At 38.1% G+C, this 19,846-nt stretch overlaps 1 protein-coding gene across 3 annotated transcripts; it reads right to left on the bottom strand.

Annotated features, from left to right (window-relative positions):
• Positions 1-262: 262 nt before the first annotated feature.
• LOC117289614 (cleft lip and palate transmembrane protein 1-like protein) lies at positions 263-19,504 on the bottom strand. 3 transcript variants are annotated; one of them, XM_033770816.1, is made up of 15 exons: positions 19,446-19,504; positions 17,706-17,923; positions 16,806-16,909; positions 15,910-16,093; positions 15,018-15,142; positions 13,584-13,656; positions 12,459-12,576; positions 8,421-8,515; positions 7,107-7,191; positions 6,008-6,111; positions 5,023-5,222; positions 4,326-4,416; positions 3,575-3,619; positions 1,715-1,830; positions 263-762 (listed from the first exon to the last, which is right to left on the bottom strand). In XM_033770816.1, the coding sequence occupies exons 2-15, from the start codon at positions 17,874-17,876 to the stop codon at positions 630-632; spliced, it is 1,644 nt and encodes a 547-aa protein (XP_033626707.1). In that variant the 5' UTR covers positions 17,877-17,923; positions 19,446-19,504; the 3' UTR covers positions 263-629. The 3 variants fall into 3 exon arrangements, with proteins under 3 accessions (XP_033626707.1, XP_033626709.1, XP_033626708.1); XM_033770818.1 differs by lacking the exon at positions 19,446-19,504 and adding an exon at positions 19,353-19,439 and having other exon boundaries at positions 17,706-17,918; XM_033770817.1 differs by lacking the exon at positions 19,446-19,504 and adding an exon at positions 19,353-19,437.
• Positions 19,505-19,846: the final 342 nt, after the last annotated feature.

Here is a 19,846-nt window from a genome sequence, read left to right as displayed (position 1 = left end):
GATTATACACTTTCGGAACAGAAAAAAATAAATAAAAAATAGTTCACAGATTTACGTAAGGTAATGGTGAAAGACTTCTCTTGAAATATTATTCCATGAAATGCTTTACTCTTTGAGAAAACATTAAAGCAACATAAATTCTCCATATCGAGAATTACACTTTAAACACTTGTCATGACATGCGGAAACAAGGGTCGGTTTTCACGTTTCCCGACTCCGATGACCGTTTGAGCCTAAATTTTCACAGGTTTGTTATCTTATAGTTAAGTTGTGATACAAGAAGTGTGGGCCTTTGGACAATACTGTTAACCGAAAGTGTCCAATGGCTTTAATCCTATATATAAATGTAGGTATATACAAAAAAAGCTAAAAAGTGCAAATGGTGGTCACGTTTTTGAGATACCATTGAAAACAACATTACTTTGGAGTGAAATGTTTCTCAAAATGCTTTAAACTATCGAAAGCTGGAAAGCTGCTGTAGCTTCTTTCCAAAAGTTTTTTTTATCATTAATTTTCAGAGTGATTACCAAATGTATGACCTTGCCTAGTAACCAAATTTAATAAGTAACAAAATATGATCCAATTTATAGCTTTTATGGATTTGGCGCAAGGTGAAACAATTTGGGAATCTAGTCCACATGTTCCTTGACCTCATCGCCCTTGGCCACAGCGTTCTCCTTCTCCTCGTTGGTTACAGCGTTTTCTTTCTCCTCGAATGACATGCCATACTCGTTGACTCGTTTCTTATCAACAGGATACAACCTGTAGGGAGACAATGTTAGGGTTTTGGATTTTAGAACCCGAATTTAGAATTTTATTAATTTGCAAAATTGTGAGCTAAGTAGAATTTGAACATTTACATGGTCGGAGTATAATCTGGGCCCAATTTCATAGAGCTGCCTAAGCACTAAAATTTGCTTAGCATGAAATTTCTTCCTTGGGAAAAACAGGATTACCAACCAAATTTCCATTTGTTGCATATTGCTTGCTACTGGTATTCAGCTGTTGTTTGCTTATCCTGAAAATCACGTGGACATTTTGATGGTACCGGTAATCGCCTGTTTTTATCAAGGAAGAAATTTCATGCTTAGCAAATTTTTGTGCTTAGCAGCTCTATGAAATTGGGCCCAGGTGAGGTTTTAGGTAGCACCATGTGAAAATCTCTTTGAGTAGTGTTGGTTTTGTGGTAGTGTCAGTGGTTGACAACTCATTGTTTTGATCATATCAAAGGGCATAAGTGACATGCCCAAGGACTTGGGTGTCATGCTCAAATACATATTATTGTGTCATGCCAAAGAACACAAGTATCATGCACTCCAAAGGCAAAAGTCACATGTCATACCATCAGACACTGGTGTCATAACAATGGGCACAAGTATTACATGGCCAAGGACACAAGTGTCATGTTCAAGGACTCATGTTTCATGTCAAAGAACACAAGTGTCACGCACAAAGACACAACTGTCATACCAAAGTGTCAAGCGCAAAACACGCGTGTCATCCTATAGGACACAAGTGTCACTAACAAAGACACAAGTGTCACGCACCCAAACACCAAAGTGTCATACCAAAGGACACAAATGCCATAACAAAGGGCACAAGTGCCATGCACAAAGACACATGAGTGTCACGACTGGGTTTCTAAACCCACACTCTGATGAATCCAAAATCAAAACTTATCCGATAATGAAATCAAAATAAACTCAAATCTTACCATCGTTGATAGAGATACAAGACAAATATAATATCATCCCTGAAGCATGCTAGCCTATGAGCCGTTGGCATGGTGATAATAAAGGCAAAGATGTCATCTATAAAAGTATTAAAGGCCTGCAGAAATAGAAAACAAAAGTCAAATATAAGTTTCCAAAGAATGTTTTTTTGAAAATTACCTCCTGCAAGAGCAAAAATGACAGAAATAAAAAACATGAAACATTTAAATTTAAAAACGACCGATGATAACAGGCTCAAACAAACTATAGGATTTGTAATGAAAAAATAAATTGACCAGTTTCAATGTGAAAGCTCATTGATTATAAAGTTGACACCAGTATCAATCCTCCAGAGAATTAATGCCGTCTCAAATACTGTTTTATTTGAGAAAACACCATTTGAAGACCAAGGAATTCATCCTTTCTTACATCATATGCCACAATCCGAGTAAAGGCTTGATGGGGCAACAAAGGCGATTGGCTTCATGCACCCTGGTCATTGCCTTGTTGACCATGAAATACTCAAGTAGAAATTTACAATTTCTTCACAGGATTCCTTTTAGCGAGGAGAAAATGCCGTCTGTTTTCCACGCATAGCGTGCCTTGTCAAACACAAAATTGAGTTGAGCCTGCCGAACTTGCTGCTGGGCTAGTTTATTCAACTGATTTTTACATTTTCAGTACTTTTACTCATTACATTGTATTACATCCTTTTTGTCATTCTCTGATATTCAGTATACCACACATACATTTACAATGCAAATGACATTCTTATTGTCTGCGTGCTATTGCACACATGGCCCTTCAGGCTGCTCCATGTGGAACTTTTCCCACTTACTGTGCCCAGGGTTAAAAACCAGAGATAAAACTCTTTGAGCTAAAAGACTCTGGAAAACCACAAATTTAGCAAAATGAATAAATCTACACTTAACTTGATTTTGCGAAAGCTTTATTTAAGCTTGGGCTTAATTTTGTTACAAATTTAGCTAAATGGAAACTTAATACACTTCTCAAATAATTTGAATGCAAATAATTAAGTAATTAAATATATCCCTGTTAAAGTAACTCTAATTGCATTATTGTAATGACATTCAGATCCTTTGTATTTTTTCTCTTGTCACCGAATATAAACGTTTTCATCTTTCAACTTTAAGGGCCACGAATAATTTCGTCCCCAAAAATTAAGCTATAAAACAACCTAGATTTACGGTTTGTAATAACATATGGAAACCGTTCCAATCTGTGTCTGGTTTGTATCACCTTATTAAATTTCTTATAATACAAACATGTATTCCCTCAATTTAAAATTAACCCGTCCCAGCAGAACGGTGTTCGCGGGCTAGAATGATCCCAAACCCATTCTCTTTGTTGTGGCGCCTTTAGGAATGCGCCACACCTTGGGCTACTTTCTTAGCCCAACTTGGGCTTTGCATACCAAATTCTTGACAAGCGTACGCGCTTGCTAGTGCCCAACAGACAATATTTTCCTGCTATACGCTGTAACGCAGGAAAATACATTTTTCAAAAAAAAGCATACAGGAGTGTGTGCTCAAAGTCCCATGACAGAAACTTTGTGGTTTAAGTTGAATGTTCACAGGTTGGTTGCATCGTGTGTTTATTGGTAACAAGAGGATGGGAGTTGAATTAACTCTTCCCCAACAAAATTATGATTAACTGTCCCTTTAATTACAGGTGTTTTTTGTTCTCACAACTGCAGAAATAGTGCTAACTTGAAACTTCATATCAATAGGTTATCAACACGTATAATTTTTTGAGCAGTCAATTCTTTGAATCTTAACTTTGGATTTCGGTATTTAGTGAGTATTGTATTAATTTGCCTAAAAAAGTTATAACTAACTTACCTTATACATGAAGGCTCTCCATGGTAAATGAGCGACAGATTTTAACTGCAAAAGGACAAACCAAAGTTTAAAGGATACAAGTAAATTTTTGAGTAATCACCACAACTATACAATACTTTTAAAATCACTTACATATAATAAATAATTTTACATTTTAAATAATCTGAAATAAAGAACTCAAAGAGATATTGTTCTCAAATCGCCGGGCATTAAATAAGAAACCTTCGAAGATCAACAAACATTTTCATGGTAAAATGTGCCAGCTTGTTCATGGGGAAGATTTGTCTACCTTTATTGTGAAAGTGTTTTGGCAGTCTCAGATACTTTGTAAAAGAGTACATCGCTGGGAAGTTGATGTTCTCAAAGTATACTTTGTTTCTTTTATTTTCATGTTTTTGGGACTTGACAATTTCATGAATATTATTGCATTGGTCGGTATGCTTGAGCGATAGTCATTAGGCAGTTGTTAGTTTGCAAAATCTTCCATCTGAAATTAAGCCTAAAAGCCAAAACTTTGTTACAATTTTATTGTAACAGTCAAGTCATAGTGACTGAACCAAACTCTCTTTAATATTTGTAACCAATGATCAAATACCAACACTTGTGTATATGGGATACACAAAACATGACCACGGTGTTATGACAAGCATGTTTGGGCATTGTTTGGTTGATAAAGTCTCCCTGGTGATGGAGGATTTTGAGAAATAGTCGGCAAATTACTTTTTTAAGGCCAGATCTGAAAAACTCTTACCTTGTAATTAACAAACAACTGTGGTAGCATGAAGAGAAAGCCGAATGCATAGACGCCATTTACTAGACTCTTAATCAGCCAAGAATACCAACTGTTTCAAAACAAACAAAATACACACAAGAAATAAAAACAAATTGAAACATGAGGGTCATCGAATCTTCAACCTGGAGCTCTTTACGTTTCCTTCCACTTTGACTGGAAATAGATTCTACTTTTGATTGATTTCTCGGGTTTGACCGAAACGCAGTACAAATAAGACTAAATTTAAACAATTTTGTTTTTTCCTTACCAATCCTGAATATATTTTTTGCCGCTTCAAAATGCCCGTAAATAAGGCATGTCATGGTCGAGCGGTTAAGAGTACGGATTCAAGCTCTGGTGTTTGATCAGCAGAGTGTGAGTCCCAGTCGAGACACTTGCTATAAAATTGGGGAAGTAGTGCTTTCTGCTCTACCAGCCAGGCTTCGGATTGATGATACACAAGCCTACATCCATTCTGACTGTAAAGAAGAACCCATTGTTTCAGCCCTAGGTGGAGTAGGTGGCAACGGCCTCTGGAATAAACTAATTGTGGCCCAAACCTTGAAGTGGCCTTCAGGCCTTGTGTGTCTGGCGACTTGCATAAAAAAAAAAAATAATAAAAAAAATAAAAAAAAAAAAATATAGCAGAAATGAGTATTATTATTACTGGACTTACCTTTTATGAGACACATATAGCAATGAGTAGCCAGCCCCCGCTATACACAACGGATACAGGACGTAGGATAGATACTGCATGGCCTGTGAGTCGATTGCTTCTGTAGCCTTCTCAGTGTCTGACGTACTTCCAAACGAGACGCACGGTCTGATTCCAGAGAAGGTAAACTGAACCTTAAAGGCCTTCTTCACTTTCCACATCTATGTGATGAGATATTGTTGACATGATTATTGTGTAACGGATATAATATATGCAACCGGGATAAAGGTAGACTTGTGGACAAGTCGTAGATGGTCTGCCCCGGTGAGATAGTCGAGTTGTGGCAGTGCTCCCGCGAGATCAATGCTCTTGCCCGAACTGCTGAGTGCCAACTTTGTGGCAGGACGACTTTGCTGGTCACCTGTTCCTCCTCGCCACTCACTGGCTTGGTATTTTTAAGCTATTTTGGTTCATTGTTTCTTTATGTATCGATTTGTATATTTACATTTTTATGCCAGTGTAAAGTCTAATAAAACTAAAACTTCTACTCCCCGTTAAATGGGATCGTATAGTCGTGAGAGCAGAAGTCTCGCGAGAAATTTTCGGGAATCGTGGAACGCTATCACCGCAACAGACATTTAACGACTTGTCCACAAGTCTAGGATAAAGGATATTGTTTTACCTGCACATTGACGTGTGTTTACGACGTTGTACTCGGCACTTTTCCCAAGTCATGTGATTATTAGTATCAAAATCATATATGTAAAGTAATAAAACACTGACTAGGTAAGATTTATAAATAGTTTGGGTTTGAACAAAACTACATATTTTTTGATAAAGAAACTAACAGACCCGGCTCCTAAAAAGAGACCAGCACTGTGACCCATTGACCTGATGATACTTGTGTAGAGAATATGATGAAGGAATGTCAGTTTTATAATAGAGAGGAAAACCCCAAATAGTAGAAAATGGCGGACGAAGCTTCGTGCTCGACAAATCAACCTACCTCAATGAACATCCCAATCCCAGCTGGGATCAGGACAAGATAGCTAGTCTCCTGATCAAGGAGGTAGAAGAATATGATGATCTGGCTCACACCACGCCACACAACTAAACACATGGACAAAGAAAAAGTCGGTCAAGTTATATGACTTGAAAAGAACTCTACACAGAGATTACATTAAAGGCAGTGGACACTATTGGTAATTACTCAAATAATTGATATCATAAAACCTTACTAGATTACGAATAATGTGGAGAGGTCGATAGTATAAAACGTTGTGAAAAACGATTCTCTCTGAAGTTACGTAGTTTTCCATGCATTTGATTTCGAGACCTCAGATTTAGAATTTGAGGTCTCGAAATCAAGCATCTGAAAGCACACAACTTCGTGTGACAAGGTTTTTTTTTCTTTCATTATTATCTCGCAACTTTGACGACCGATTGAGCTCAAATTTTCACAGGTTTATTATTTTATGCATATGTTGAGATACACCAACTGTGAAGACTATTCTTTGACAATTACCAATAGTGTCCACTGTCTTTAACAAGTGCTTACCTGCCAAAATTCCATAAAGTTTACATTATCACAACTGGTGCCCCACTGTTTGCTTAGCCAAGAGGTTGGTTCCAGGCTCCTCTAAATCTAGTCAAGCTTTTTAACCTGCACCCAAAATTTGTTGGATTTTGTCAACTTCTTGTGCTTTTGTCCCCACTTTGTTTATTTTCTTTCTTCACTTGTACCCATCCCAGTTAAGTCAAATTTGTGCTGCAAAGGGATCACACTACTCAAGCAAATACATTTGTCAAGCAGTATTTTCTGCTTAACAGCTATATGAAAATGTGTTTGCCTGAATAAATATTATTATTATTATTAAATTTGGCCCAGGACTGGAACCCAAACTCTGCTGATCACACCCACCACAGCTTGGGTGCGGTGCACTTGACCACTCAGCCACAACATGCCACCCGCCAAACAGTTTCGCAAGTTTTCTTTTAATCCATTTTTAGAGGAACACAAAATAGACAGATCATGAAAGTGTGACGCGCATCATCAAAATCAACATCTGATCCGAGCTGTTTTTTTTTTTGAAATCTTTCTTTACCTGTTCTTGTAGAGAGGCCAGCCATGGTGTTCCTCTTTCTCCAGTAGGAAATATCATTCTTGAATGCCAGGAAATCAAACAATAACTGTGAAGAAGAAGAATACAAAAACAGTTAAAGATAAGCATATCAGTGAGTGGTTTTCTTTTAAAGCCATTGGTAAACAGTATTGTCCAAAGTCCCACACTTCGTGTATCACAACTTATAAGTATATAAAATAACAAACCTGTGAAAATTTAGGCTCAATCGGTCATCGGAGTAGGGAGAAAATAACGGGAAAACCCACCCTTGTTTCTGCACGTTTCGCCGTGTCATGACATGCGTTTATAAATCCGTAATTCTCGATGTCGAGAATTGATAATTGTTTTAATGTTTTGTCAAAAAGTAAAGCATTTCATGGAATAATATTTCAAGAGTAGTCTTTTACCATTACCTTCTGTAAACTCTGTAAGTTATTTGTAAATCTGTAAACTTTTTTTTCTTTTCTGTTTTCTGTTCCGAAAGTGTATGGCTTTAAAGGCACTGGACACCTTTAGTAATTGTCAAAGACCAGTGTTCTCAATTTGTACTCAATTGGTTATCAAAGTTGCGAGAGAATAATGGAAGAAAAAACACCCTTGTCGCACAGACGCTTTGAATTCGAGACCTCAGCTGAGGTCTCTTTTAATATTAAATTCAAATAATTTATAGAGGAATTACCTCTTTTTCAAAAGCTACATTACTTGAGAGGGAGTGTTTCTCACAATGTTTTATACTATCAACAGCACTCCATTGTTCGTTACCAAGTAAGTTTTTGTGCTAACAACTTTTACGAATAATTACCAATAATGTCCAGTGCATTTATGATTTTTTGGGTGAAGCAATTTTGCAAAATGTTTGCGCAAGGACACAAGTTTTAAGACCCACACTCTGCTGATCAGAAACACAGAATTTGAGTCTCGTGCTCTTGACTGGTTACCCACATCTCCACATCACAAGATCATGGGTGGCTTCAAGTTCATTGTGCTGGCACTAGAGGCCTGTTGCCACCTACTCCTGGGGCTGAAACCGGGTTATCCCCTTCACAGTCCATAAGGCCTGAGCATCATCCACTAAGGTAGAGAAGATTGGAATACCTTTTTTGCAAGTCTTTTCGAAGCGATAATGACAAAGTGTCATGCTTCAAACCCACACTGTACTGCTGACAACACCAGAGCCTGGGTCCAGTGACCATCATAGACCGCTCGGCTACGACACGCTATTAAAAAATACATCAACATTATTAGTCCTTACTGATTGTTAAATTACGCCCAAGTACAATAACCTGCTAAACTCACATGAAACATTGAGACCACCATCGTCAATGCTAGAAGGTAGAGACCAGAATCAGTGAAGAGCGACAAAACCTCCTCTGTATCCTTCTCCCCAAATCCTGAACCCAGAAATAATAATAATAATAATAATAATAATAATAATAATAATAATAATAATAATAATAATAATAATAATAATAATAATAATAATAATAATAATAATAATAATAATAATAATAATAGACACTCATTCAGTACTTTTATGGCCATTTACAAAATTTAGCTCAAGATTCGGCTCAGGCTAGCTTGGTGCTCGCAGTTGTTTTGAAATTTGCGCATGCTTTGCATACGCTAAGGGCTTCAGACAAGAGAACGGCCGCCTGAATCCAAAGCCGAATCCAAAGCCGAAGTCAGGATTCCTAAAGGACCTTTGTCAAACTCCTTTTCATGTGAACTACCCCCTCTTGTGTCCTGTGCCCAACAGAGATGTTAAGTACGAAAAGTAGCCAAGGATTGACCCAGTTATGCTTTCAGATACCGGTTACCACCCAAAATGACATTTCACATGTATAGTGTCTGTGAAGAAAAAACTTTAACATCAATATTTTGAAGCAATTTTCTCTGTTTGTAAGCAGCTTTTTGAAAGTTAGCCCACGTCTAGTGCAAGGACTCAAGTTATAACAAAATGATAATAAATCAAAAACAGAAATAGTACAAAATATATAATTAATAACTATTCATAAATACCTAAGACAGTTTATTCATTCTGATTGGTCGAGAGGGCATCACGAGGTGTTGTTTGAACGGATGATATAACACCAGTAAAAAGCAGTATAACATGGGCGTGACACGCGCGCTTGCACCTGTGCGTATAAGACAGTTTCTTCATTCCTATTGGTCGAGAGCAACGGCTGAAACAGTAGTGCCACATCACGCAATACGCGCGACGCGCACAACATCTCTTTATAAGGAGTTGCTTACCCGAGGGCCTAACCATTTCATAGCTGGAGGGGTGTTGTGTTGAAGGAAATCAATAAATAATTATAATTATTGCATTTATTTACCATTTTACCAAAAAGTATTGATGTTTTTTCCCCGAAAAGGTATTTATGAATGGGAATCAAAGTGTGTTGAATTGGTGTTCAACTAGTGGTTTATACCCGCCGAGGCCTGGTTCTTGATAATTTACCTCGACTTTGTCTCGGTAAAATTATCAAGTCCAGGCCTTGGCGCAGGTTTAAACCACTAGTTGAAAACCTCTTCATCACACAATAATTCTCTTAATACATAATGCTGTGTTAGATGGAGTCCAGTCCTGCAAACCTCAATTGATTGTATTTCCGCCTTTATGCAAATCCTACTTTTACTGTTAACTGTTATATGCTCCTTCTGACGATTAGAAGTAGGCCCCTATCCAAAGTGGTTCATCATTATGTCAACAGCACAAGAGGGGATTACTGATGTGTGCAGAGGTATCAACTATGCCCTGATTGGTTTTAAATATAAACTAACTGTTAAGTTTCTCCTGTCAAAGGAAGTCTTCACAGTTATATTCATTGTCAGTGCAACAATGCTAGATAGGATTAGTGATGTGCAGAGGCCAGAAAACTTTCTCCATGTTTACAAGGTGAATTCCCCCCATAAGTTCCCATACTTTCCTTTAACACACTATTTACCTCTTGTACAGACATGACAGAAGACCCCCCACCCTAAAAATTCTCCCAAACATTCCAGAGTTTCCAGCACACAATGAAGGCACATGACTTATAGCACTGTCCTTCCTCTATGCTTATAGGGTGGGTGGTGGGGGGGGGGGATACCATGTCGGGCACCAAATAAATGAGAGCGGGGACCCTTAGACCCTGCATTTAGCTTCAGATGTAACATGGGAACTGTCAGATGTTTCAGGGAACTGTGCACACTGTCTGAATGTAATAGCTCCATGTTATTGAGCAGCAAATGATGATTTTCTTTAGTAGCAACTGAACTATTTTGTGTAGCGTTTTGATCTGCTATACAAGGGAAATTGTTCCCATACTTTATTTTAAGACACTAATTTCTTAAGCGGAAGTAAACCCCACCCTAAACTTTCTCAAAAACATTCCAGAGTTTCCAAGCAAACAATGAATACACAATAGGGAAAGTACACCGGGCCCCACGGGGCACTGAATGAAGTGCCTTGTCCAAGGACACAAGGGCTAGCGGACCCCAAGATGATTTATTCATACATGCTTAAAAAAAATCTTAACAACACCTAGTTTTGCATCCAAGGTAACCTTATTCTTCTGCGGGTTTTAAATACAACTGTAAACATTCTCCAGTCAAAGAAAGTCTCCACAGTGGTTCATTGTCAGTCAACAATGCTAGGGAGGATAAGTGATATGCAGAGAGGCCTAGAAACTTTCTTTAGTTACACAGTGAATTATACCATGCCCCCCCCCCCCCCCCAATATGTAGCCTACTTTAAAGGCACTGTACACGTTTGGTAATTGTCAAAGACCAGTGTTCTCACTTGGTGTATCCCATCATAAGCATAAAATAACAAGCCTGTGAAAATTTGGGCTTAATTGGTCATGGAAGTTGCGAGAAAATTAGAAAGAAAAAACACCCTTGTTGGACGAATTTGTGTGCTTTCAGATAGGAATAAAAGACTTAGCTAGAAGTCTTTTTATTATTTAAGTGAGCAATTACCTCTTTCTCAAAAACTACGTTACTTCAGAGAGATTTGTTTCCCACAATGTGTTATGCTATCAACAGCTCATCAATGCTCATTACCAAGTCAGATTTTAAGTTAATATTTCTTTTTGCCAAATGTGTACCTTTCCTTTAACGCACCATTTTGCTCCTGTAAAGAGGTTACTGCACCCCAGAAACCCTCTTAAAAATTCAAGAGACTCTAAGAACACTGAAGACACAAGAGGGAGCTACACCAAGCCAGATATTGAGCTCTCAATGGAATGAATACTCCCTAATTGGAATGTGTGGCTGCTGAGCAGGCTCATTGAGTTTAATCAATATGCCAAAACCCTCCTTCACAATCACCACACTTCCACAAAGTAACATACCTTCAAGGCTAGCATTAGGGTGAATGAGTTTATACCACACAGCTGGTATTTTGTGGAAACACCATAGCTTGAGTACTGTATTTTGTTGTATTTGATGGAAAGAGCCATGCAGTCGGGCTGAAGAGTGTACCAATAGTAATAGGGTTGCAAATTATAATAGGGCCCAGACATTCCAAGTAACACCCAGTTCACACCTGGTTCAGACAGGCATGTCAGAATCACACCGAATCAAATAGATTAGGAGTGACTCTATACATGCTATAGGTCGACCCAAATAACTTTTGGTTTCAGACAGGTGAACTTAATATATTGTATTTATGCAACTTTTCATTCTACACCTTCCAATCACTCCTGTGTCTAAAGGCTTGCTCTGTCCCAACTTTAGAATCATACCAACTATATAGTTGGGACCAGTCCCAATATGAGCATTACTGGACGAAACGGCCCAATTACAAATTGCTTGAATTGCCAGATAGTGTAATCAATCAGTAACATCTACCGTCCCAACTATAGTTGGGCGTCCAAACAGTAGTTGGGACGTCACAAGCTTATACCTGTCTTCATCCTGTTCCGCAGCTATATAACTCTTTCAAGGAAAAACTGGTCACTAGCGAACGGTTTTAAATCCAATCAGAAAAACAGTTGTAAAATGAAAAATTAAGATCGCACGACCACACAGTTTTCAGAATCACAATGGGAGGGAGGACTCCTGATGGTACTATTGTGACCCTTTATTTTTAGGGAGGGGGGGGGGCTGCCAAGAGAGTAAACAATTATTGTGTCCATATGATCAATTATCACTCAAATAATTGGTATATGAAAGGGCTAGAGCAGACATTTAATTTTGAAGCTATTGTAGATGACTTTTGATTGATTTCGATTGATTGACTGAACGGCAAGGTTATTTGAATAATTCTGATTCTCAATCTTTTTTTAAATTACTGTGAAAACTCCAACATAAATATGTTAAAGAAGAATTGTGGAGTTAGTTCCTTACCGAGATCACGAAGCATCTTCATGGATAGTTCCAGAGTGGAATAAAGTCTCAACCATCCGATGGATATTGGGCTGTACGTCAGACGGAGGGGCATCTCCTTGACAGTATCATTAATTTGCTTCAAAAGAAAGCAGGGAGAAGAAAATACATTTCTTAAATCATGTTCTCTGTTAGAAACCTTCAGTGATACACCGACCAAGTGAAAAACTTTAAAAAAAAGACGCTTTAAAAAATATCAAGAACCAATGCAGAAACCAGAAAATTATATTCTCATGTGAACAAATCTCTGTTTGTTTCTTCTCTTGGTAACTATCTTTGTATTTGTGAGACGAGTACAGCAAATTTAATAGGTGCAGCAATTACAATGTTGAATTTACCATACACTGTGACGTTTGATAAGCACTGTATAGACCGTATTTGATATGACGTCACCATTCAAATATTTGCCCTACAAGATGTCGTCTGCGAGCGTGTGCGTATGGGTGTGTGTGCTAGTGCCGTATAAATCAAACCGGGAATGCTGTGTGCTGCGTGTTTCTTTGTACATCGTGTTTCTTTGTTGTACACATTTAGACACACATACGGTTTGCCCTACAAGATGGCGACTTTTATAGCAGCAAAGGGGTTTTTCAGTATGGTCTATACTCATAAAAGTGCTTTCCATTATTACAAAATTTAAACATTATTTTATTGCAAGGTGCTCAAGGGAGAAAGACTAAAAGTAACAGGGACTTTGTTTCTCTTGTTTTTTTCTTTTTACAATTTTCTTTTTTTTATATAAAATTTGTTTTGTGGTTTGTGTTGGGGTCTGCGTTTTTTATCCCCAACTGTTAGCAGCTTTGGATGGTGTTTATTTCTAAAAAAGGATAGTATCTTAGAGTGTTACCGGAAGAAGGTACATGTATATCAATCAATCAATCAATCAATAAAACATTTATTTCCACATTCACATCACATGGAGGCATCATCCTAAAAGCCGAGGCTTGTGGCGGATGTGCCCATTACAAGATTACAGAACAAAACAGGATAACAGCACTAAATAGACGAATAAATAAATACATACCACTATGGTAGATAACTACACAAAGGTTTAACCATGGTTAAACAATGTAAATATATACTCACAAGTAATTCCCTGTTCTTGTGAACTAGATTGTTGATGAATAGTACGGGTAAGTATTCACCCTTCTGAGTCACTCTAAAAAAACAAAAAATCATAAGTTGAAAAAATATCACATGGTAAACTTTGTTCTACTGCTTGAACACAAAAATGGTGAATTTTGAAAGTTTACTTAGTGTAAAGTTTTGATTTTGGCAGTGGACACTATTGCTAATTACTCAAAATAATTATTAGCACAAAACCTTACTTGGTTAACGAGTAATGGGGAGAGGTTGATAGTATAAAACATTGTGGGAAACAACTGGGAAAAAGAAACTTTCACCGACTTTGATTTCGAGACCTCAAGTTTAGAACTTGAGGTCTTGAAATCAAGCATCTGAAAGCACACAACTTCGTGTGACAAGGGTGTTTTTTTCTTGCACAGTTATCTCGCAACTTTGGCGACCAATCGAGCTCAAATTTTCACAGGTTTGATACTTCATGCATATGTTGAGATACACCAAGTGAGAAGACTGGTCTTTGACAATTACCAATAGTGTACAGTGCCTTTTGCAGTTGGAGGACAGTGTGCCAACATTTCACACAAACTTTTGATCAAGTGTTAAGGCTGGGCAGTCCAGTGCACTGGTTTCAAGTTCTAATATCATCAGAATGTGTTCTGTTCTGGGGAAGTTAAAAGCCAAAAGTCCTGAATGTTTTGTGATCCGTGTTAACAGAATGTGGTTACCTCAGTGTTTTTTAGAAGTGTCAGATTCAAATTTGGGGAAATAGAAACTAACATATTGTCCCATAACCACATATTGTAAAAGTTAACCGATTCTAAAAATGCTTTATCTTATCGAAAGCTGCTGTATTTCGAACCAAGTATGTTTTAAAGGCAGTGGACACTATTGATAATTACTCAAAATAATTATCAGCATAAAACCTTACTTGGTAACGAGTAATGGGGAGAGGTTGATAGTATAAAACATTGTGAGAAACGGCTCCCTCTGAAGTGATGTAGTTTTGAGAAACAAGTAATTTTCCACGAATATGATTTCGTGACCTCAAGATTGGAATTTGAAGTCTTGAAATCAAGCATCTGAAAGCACACAACATCGTGTGACAAGGGTGTTTTTAATTTCATTCATATCTCGCAACTTCAGGACCAATTGAGCTCAAATTTTCACAGGCTTGTTATTTTATGCATATGTTGAGATACACCAAGTGAGAAGACTGGTCTTTGACAATTATCAATAGTGTCCACTGTTTATTCTGTATGGTTTTCTGTTCAATTTATCAAATTTGCAATCAAGGTGTCCTGTCCTGCCCTGCCTGACTCAATTCAACTTGACCTTACCAAACCTGACCTTTCTGACCTGGGTCAACTTGACCTCACCAAACCTGACCCGACTCAATCTGAACTGATTCAAATTTTGAACATAGGACTGCAGAATTACCTGATGTACTGCAGGATTTCCTGAGGCACGGCATTCCGTGTCATGGATATAGAATCTTGAAGGACGCTGAAGACCAACTTGGGTCTCCAATGGGTCACTGGAACTTCACTTGTTGACATATTGTCCTAGAAAATAAACAAACAACTGAGATTTATAATAGAAACAAAAATTATGTATTATTTTCATTCAAGTATTTTTATGTTTTCCATGTCAGCACGGAAGGGAAGTTGGTGGACACATAAAAATTGTCACTTTTTACTTGATGACTTAGCACAGCGCAGGAATGAAACATGAATTGTATGATCAGAAACTTTTGTTCTGTTTAAACAAAGTTTTTCAGTTATTGACAGAGCTTTACTTTCAGGAAAATATGATGGGGGGGGGGTTTTTTTAAATTTTAAATATTGACGGTTAGTGTGAAAAGACAAACATTCAAAACAAGATTAGAATTAGATTTACATGCTTAGAATTCCAGAGAGGCAGCAGGGCACAGTCTCCTGGGCCCAATTTCATAGAGCTGCTAGGCACAAAAATTTGCTAAGCATGAAATTTCTTCCTTGAAAAATACAGGATTACCAACCAAATTTCCATTTCTTGCATATCGCTTATTACTGGTGTTCGACTATTGTTTGCTTATCCTGAAGATCAAGGCAACAATTTCACGCTAAGCAAATTTTTGTGCTTAGCAGCTCTGCAAAATTAGGCCCAGGTCTCGACCAGGGGAACCCCTATGAAATATCCATAGAGCTATATAACTTTATATAGCTCTATGGAAATATCTTTTTGACTTAAGGCATTTCCAATGGAATTCAGCTTTTGCAAAACTAAAACATTCTTGTCCCCTTTATTTCAATATGAACTTCATGTGCCTGGTATTAGGTAAATAACTCACTTTGTTGCCTTCACTGAGCAGGTTAAACTCCTCGGATCTAGGCACGGCATATTTCGTGAGCGGTGCACGCTGGTAGGAGGCGAGACGGTTATGCAATGCCGACTCTCCGTGTGGATGGACAATGACATGCACAAACAAGGTTCCATTGTTCCTGGTTTTCTTTGGTAGAGATACATTCACAGACCTAAACAAAAATCAAAACGAAATTCGACTTTTACAATTCCTTTCCAAGACCAAAATTTATTTATTAAGTTATAAAATATAAGACCCTGAAATTTGCTAGCTAAGCATAGACAAATCTTGCTTAGTAGAGAAAAGTTACCAGGCAGAATACATTGTAATGTTACTTATGACTGCTGCCCTGCTTATTTGCTTAGCAAGTAAAATTGTAAGCATTATTTTCTGCAGAATACCTACAGGGCACTATGACACCATAGTCACTGTACTAGCCAAGACACCAATGGAGAGAAACCAAGGAAGGAAGTTTCATTTTTACAATGTGGCAGAAAACCCAGGGAATTATTCCAGGGAAAACCCACGCAGTCAGGTAGGGACTAAAAACCCAATCCATGTAGTGTCCTGGCACTATTCAGTCCTAGTAGTGGAAGGCGAGGAAAGATACAACTACACCAAACCAACCCTGAAAAAAACCGTTGGTTTTCAACTCGACATTTCGATCAGTATGCTCTGATCGTCTTCTTCTATTATTAAGTTTTTTTTTTCTCCAGAAGAGGATCAGAGCATACTGATCGAAACGTCGAGTTAATACCAACAGTAAAAGAACCACCCCAACTCATTAGAGATTATAGTCATTACATGATGTTATTGCAAACCTTTCTATATCGTATTTCCACCATGCAAAGTTTCAAATCCTACCGACCACAGTAATTACAAACCTAACAAAAGTCTCCTCGATGGTGAAATTGTCATATTTCGTGACAAGTTTCAGATCTTTCTCTAGGAGTTCACTCTTTATCTTTACCGATGTGTAGATGCTCAGCTGAAAGGAAACAAAGTGTTTTTTCGTTACAGACTTTGGTGACCATATAAAAATCTCAGAGGAAAGGAGAAGATGGACTAAAATAGTTGAGGGTTGGAGTCAATTGTCGTTAGTTTTGGGAGAATGGGGGTGGGGGGGGTGCTGATTCAACCTGTCATCCATTTAGGGGGCATTAAATTAACTGTTCAGCCGTCGATTTCACCGAACTCTTCCTAACTTAGGATTAATCTTAGGACAGGTTTAGTTCCGTATTTTTTCTTTTCCACAGATCCCGTATATACACTACAGTGCTTAAAGGAACACATTGCCTTAGATCAGACGAGTTCGTCTTTGAAAAGTGCTTGAAACCGTTTGTTTTGAATCGCATATGGTTAGATAGATATTTTAAAAGTAGAATATAATGATCCACACAAGTATCACTCGAAATTGCCTGGTGTTCCTATTACCAAGTCGACTAACACTGTCGGCCATTTATGGAAGTCAAATTTTTGACTCCCATAAATGGCCGACCGTGTTAGTTTGTAAAGTAAAAGGAAAACCACGCAATTTCAAGGCAAATTTGTGTGGATTATTGTATTCTACTTTTAAAACATCTTCCTAACCATATGCATTTTATAACAAACGGTTACAAATGCTTTTTAAAGACCAACTCGACCGATCCAAGGCAACGTGTTCCTTTAATACAAAACATTATATGGGTAAAAACAAATTATAATTTGTACAAACTCATCAGCCTATCTGAACGGTCTTGGATGGGACCCGTGGGGCTGAAACGAAGATAAAAAACTTGCTTCACCTGGAGCTTTGGTTTTGTACTTATGTACGGTGATATGCATTTGGACGCCGAGCCTGCTGGTATGCATTCCTCAGGGTTGAACAATTGAAACATCACCATGGAGACGTGGATGAGGTATGCAATGAATAGACCAATCACGACGTAGTTAACAACAGTTCCGACGGAAGGCATGATGAAAGAATATCCGGTTCCGACCTGAAGAGGTTGTTTCGCCTAAGCTGTATAGAATTTTGAAAGAAACATTTTCACTATTTTAAAAATCTAAAATATTTTAAATGTTTGGGACATTCAAAACATTTACTTTCGGTCTGAACTTTATACAATAATTATTGGTGCACGTTGTGACGGGGTCCATGGCGTTTTGTACACCCGGTTCTCGACCACTCAAACTTTACAAAACCCATGGACCCTAAAACACAGCGTGCAAACGTGGGAACGATCAAGTGATGTACATCGGTTAACATCACTCATGTTATTTTTACCCGCCTCGCTGTGCAGCCATGGTTACTAGGTACATGCGTATTTGTTGAACGGCACGTGATTGGTTCTCGACCAATCAAACTTCACAATTTGTTACCGAGGTATAACAATATCCAATCAGATTTGAAGCTTCTTCAGTGTCATCATGATCAGGGCTGGGAAATTGCACTTCGTTTTATCATGAGGAAGGTGCACTTCCGTCATCAATGATCAATAGATTCAATCAATGAATGGATGATTTATTTTTTTAGTGAAATAATAACGGAATAAAAGAGTAGGCGACGAGTTCTTAAACAGCCGTTTAAAATCGGCAGGGTCGTGGCCGTGTGATAAAGGCCCGAGCCGAAGGCGAGGGCCTTTATTGCACGGCCACGCCCCTGCAAGGTTTTAAACGGCCATTTGAGAACGTGTCACTACTCTTTTATTCCCATTCATAAATGCCCTTATGTTAAAAGCGACATAATATTACATGTTTAGACAGTGTGACACTGTTTCACTTGCAAATTTTTTTGAAGTTTGCAAATTTTCAAAATCTTTGGTAAAAATGTTTTTGCGTGTCGTAACATTTTACGCGCCATTAATAATAGCTATGAATTGCGTTCCACGTAATTTAAATTGGCGTACATTAGCTTGTGCGCCCAACACACAAAGCTTTTCAAATTTTCAAAATCTTTTGCCAAAAATATGTTTTGTGGCATCAGGTGGTACGGTGTGATTACGCGCGTGTGCACACATTACGCGATGTTACTAATAGCTATGAATTGCGTTCCGCGTAAGTTAAGTTGGAGTACACAGCTTGCGCCCAACACGCGAAGCCAGCTGATCTTGAACAGCTCTAGCTGTGTCTTTATCAGCCATTTAAACAACGCCACGTGACGTGCTCTCAACCAATAGGAGTAGCGAAACTGTCTGGGGTATTTATGAATAGTTAATATCTAATCTATCTCACAATGAGATATCCCTTTTTTCTTCTTCTTGTAAAAATGAGGGAAAAAGTGGTGGAAACTTTTCCCCTCTGATATACCGTAGTAAGGTATAGGTACAAAAAGTGCGCGATCAGATCAGGATCACGACATCCTCTATTATTTCTAGTAAAAAATAGTAGGCCTATTTGCGCTTTTATTTTTTTAATTTAATTAATTATTATACGTAATTAATTTGACTGACCTTTTTTGTGAACTATTGCACCTAACTCACAGTCAGAATCAATGACAAACTTCCTGCCTTACATGGTTAAAAAATTCAATCTGTTTTGTTTACCTGTGGATCGATTTGCCGAAACACCAGCGAACCGACCGTCAATATCATGTCAACCGGAAGTAGACTCAGTTATTTTGAAAATAGCGCCCTCTGTATCGGATGTCAAATCATGAGGGTAGCCTCCCCCCCCCCGCGCCCCCCCCCCCCCCCCCCCACCCTGGCCACCTTCACAAAGATTATGAGTATGAATGAGGAATACATAGCAGCAAAGGTATCAAATAATTTTATGGTCATCTTGACCATCCATTTACTGTGACAATTGATCGTGGAGGAAGTAATTAAGTACGTACTGTTTGGGGGCGTGTTGGTTTTGTCATAGAACCGCCAGTGATTAGGCAAAAAAAAAAAAAAAAAGTTAATCCTCCACTCCCTCATCCTTTTTAAAGTCCTGCATCTTTTCC

The sequence above is a fragment of the Asterias rubens genome, chromosome 4 (genome assembly GCF_902459465.1).
Source record: "Asterias rubens chromosome 4, eAstRub1.3, whole genome shotgun sequence".
Lineage (NCBI taxonomy): Eukaryota > Metazoa > Echinodermata > Asteroidea > Forcipulatida > Asteriidae > Asterias > Asterias rubens.
This window is presented reverse-complemented; position numbering and strand designations above follow the sequence as displayed.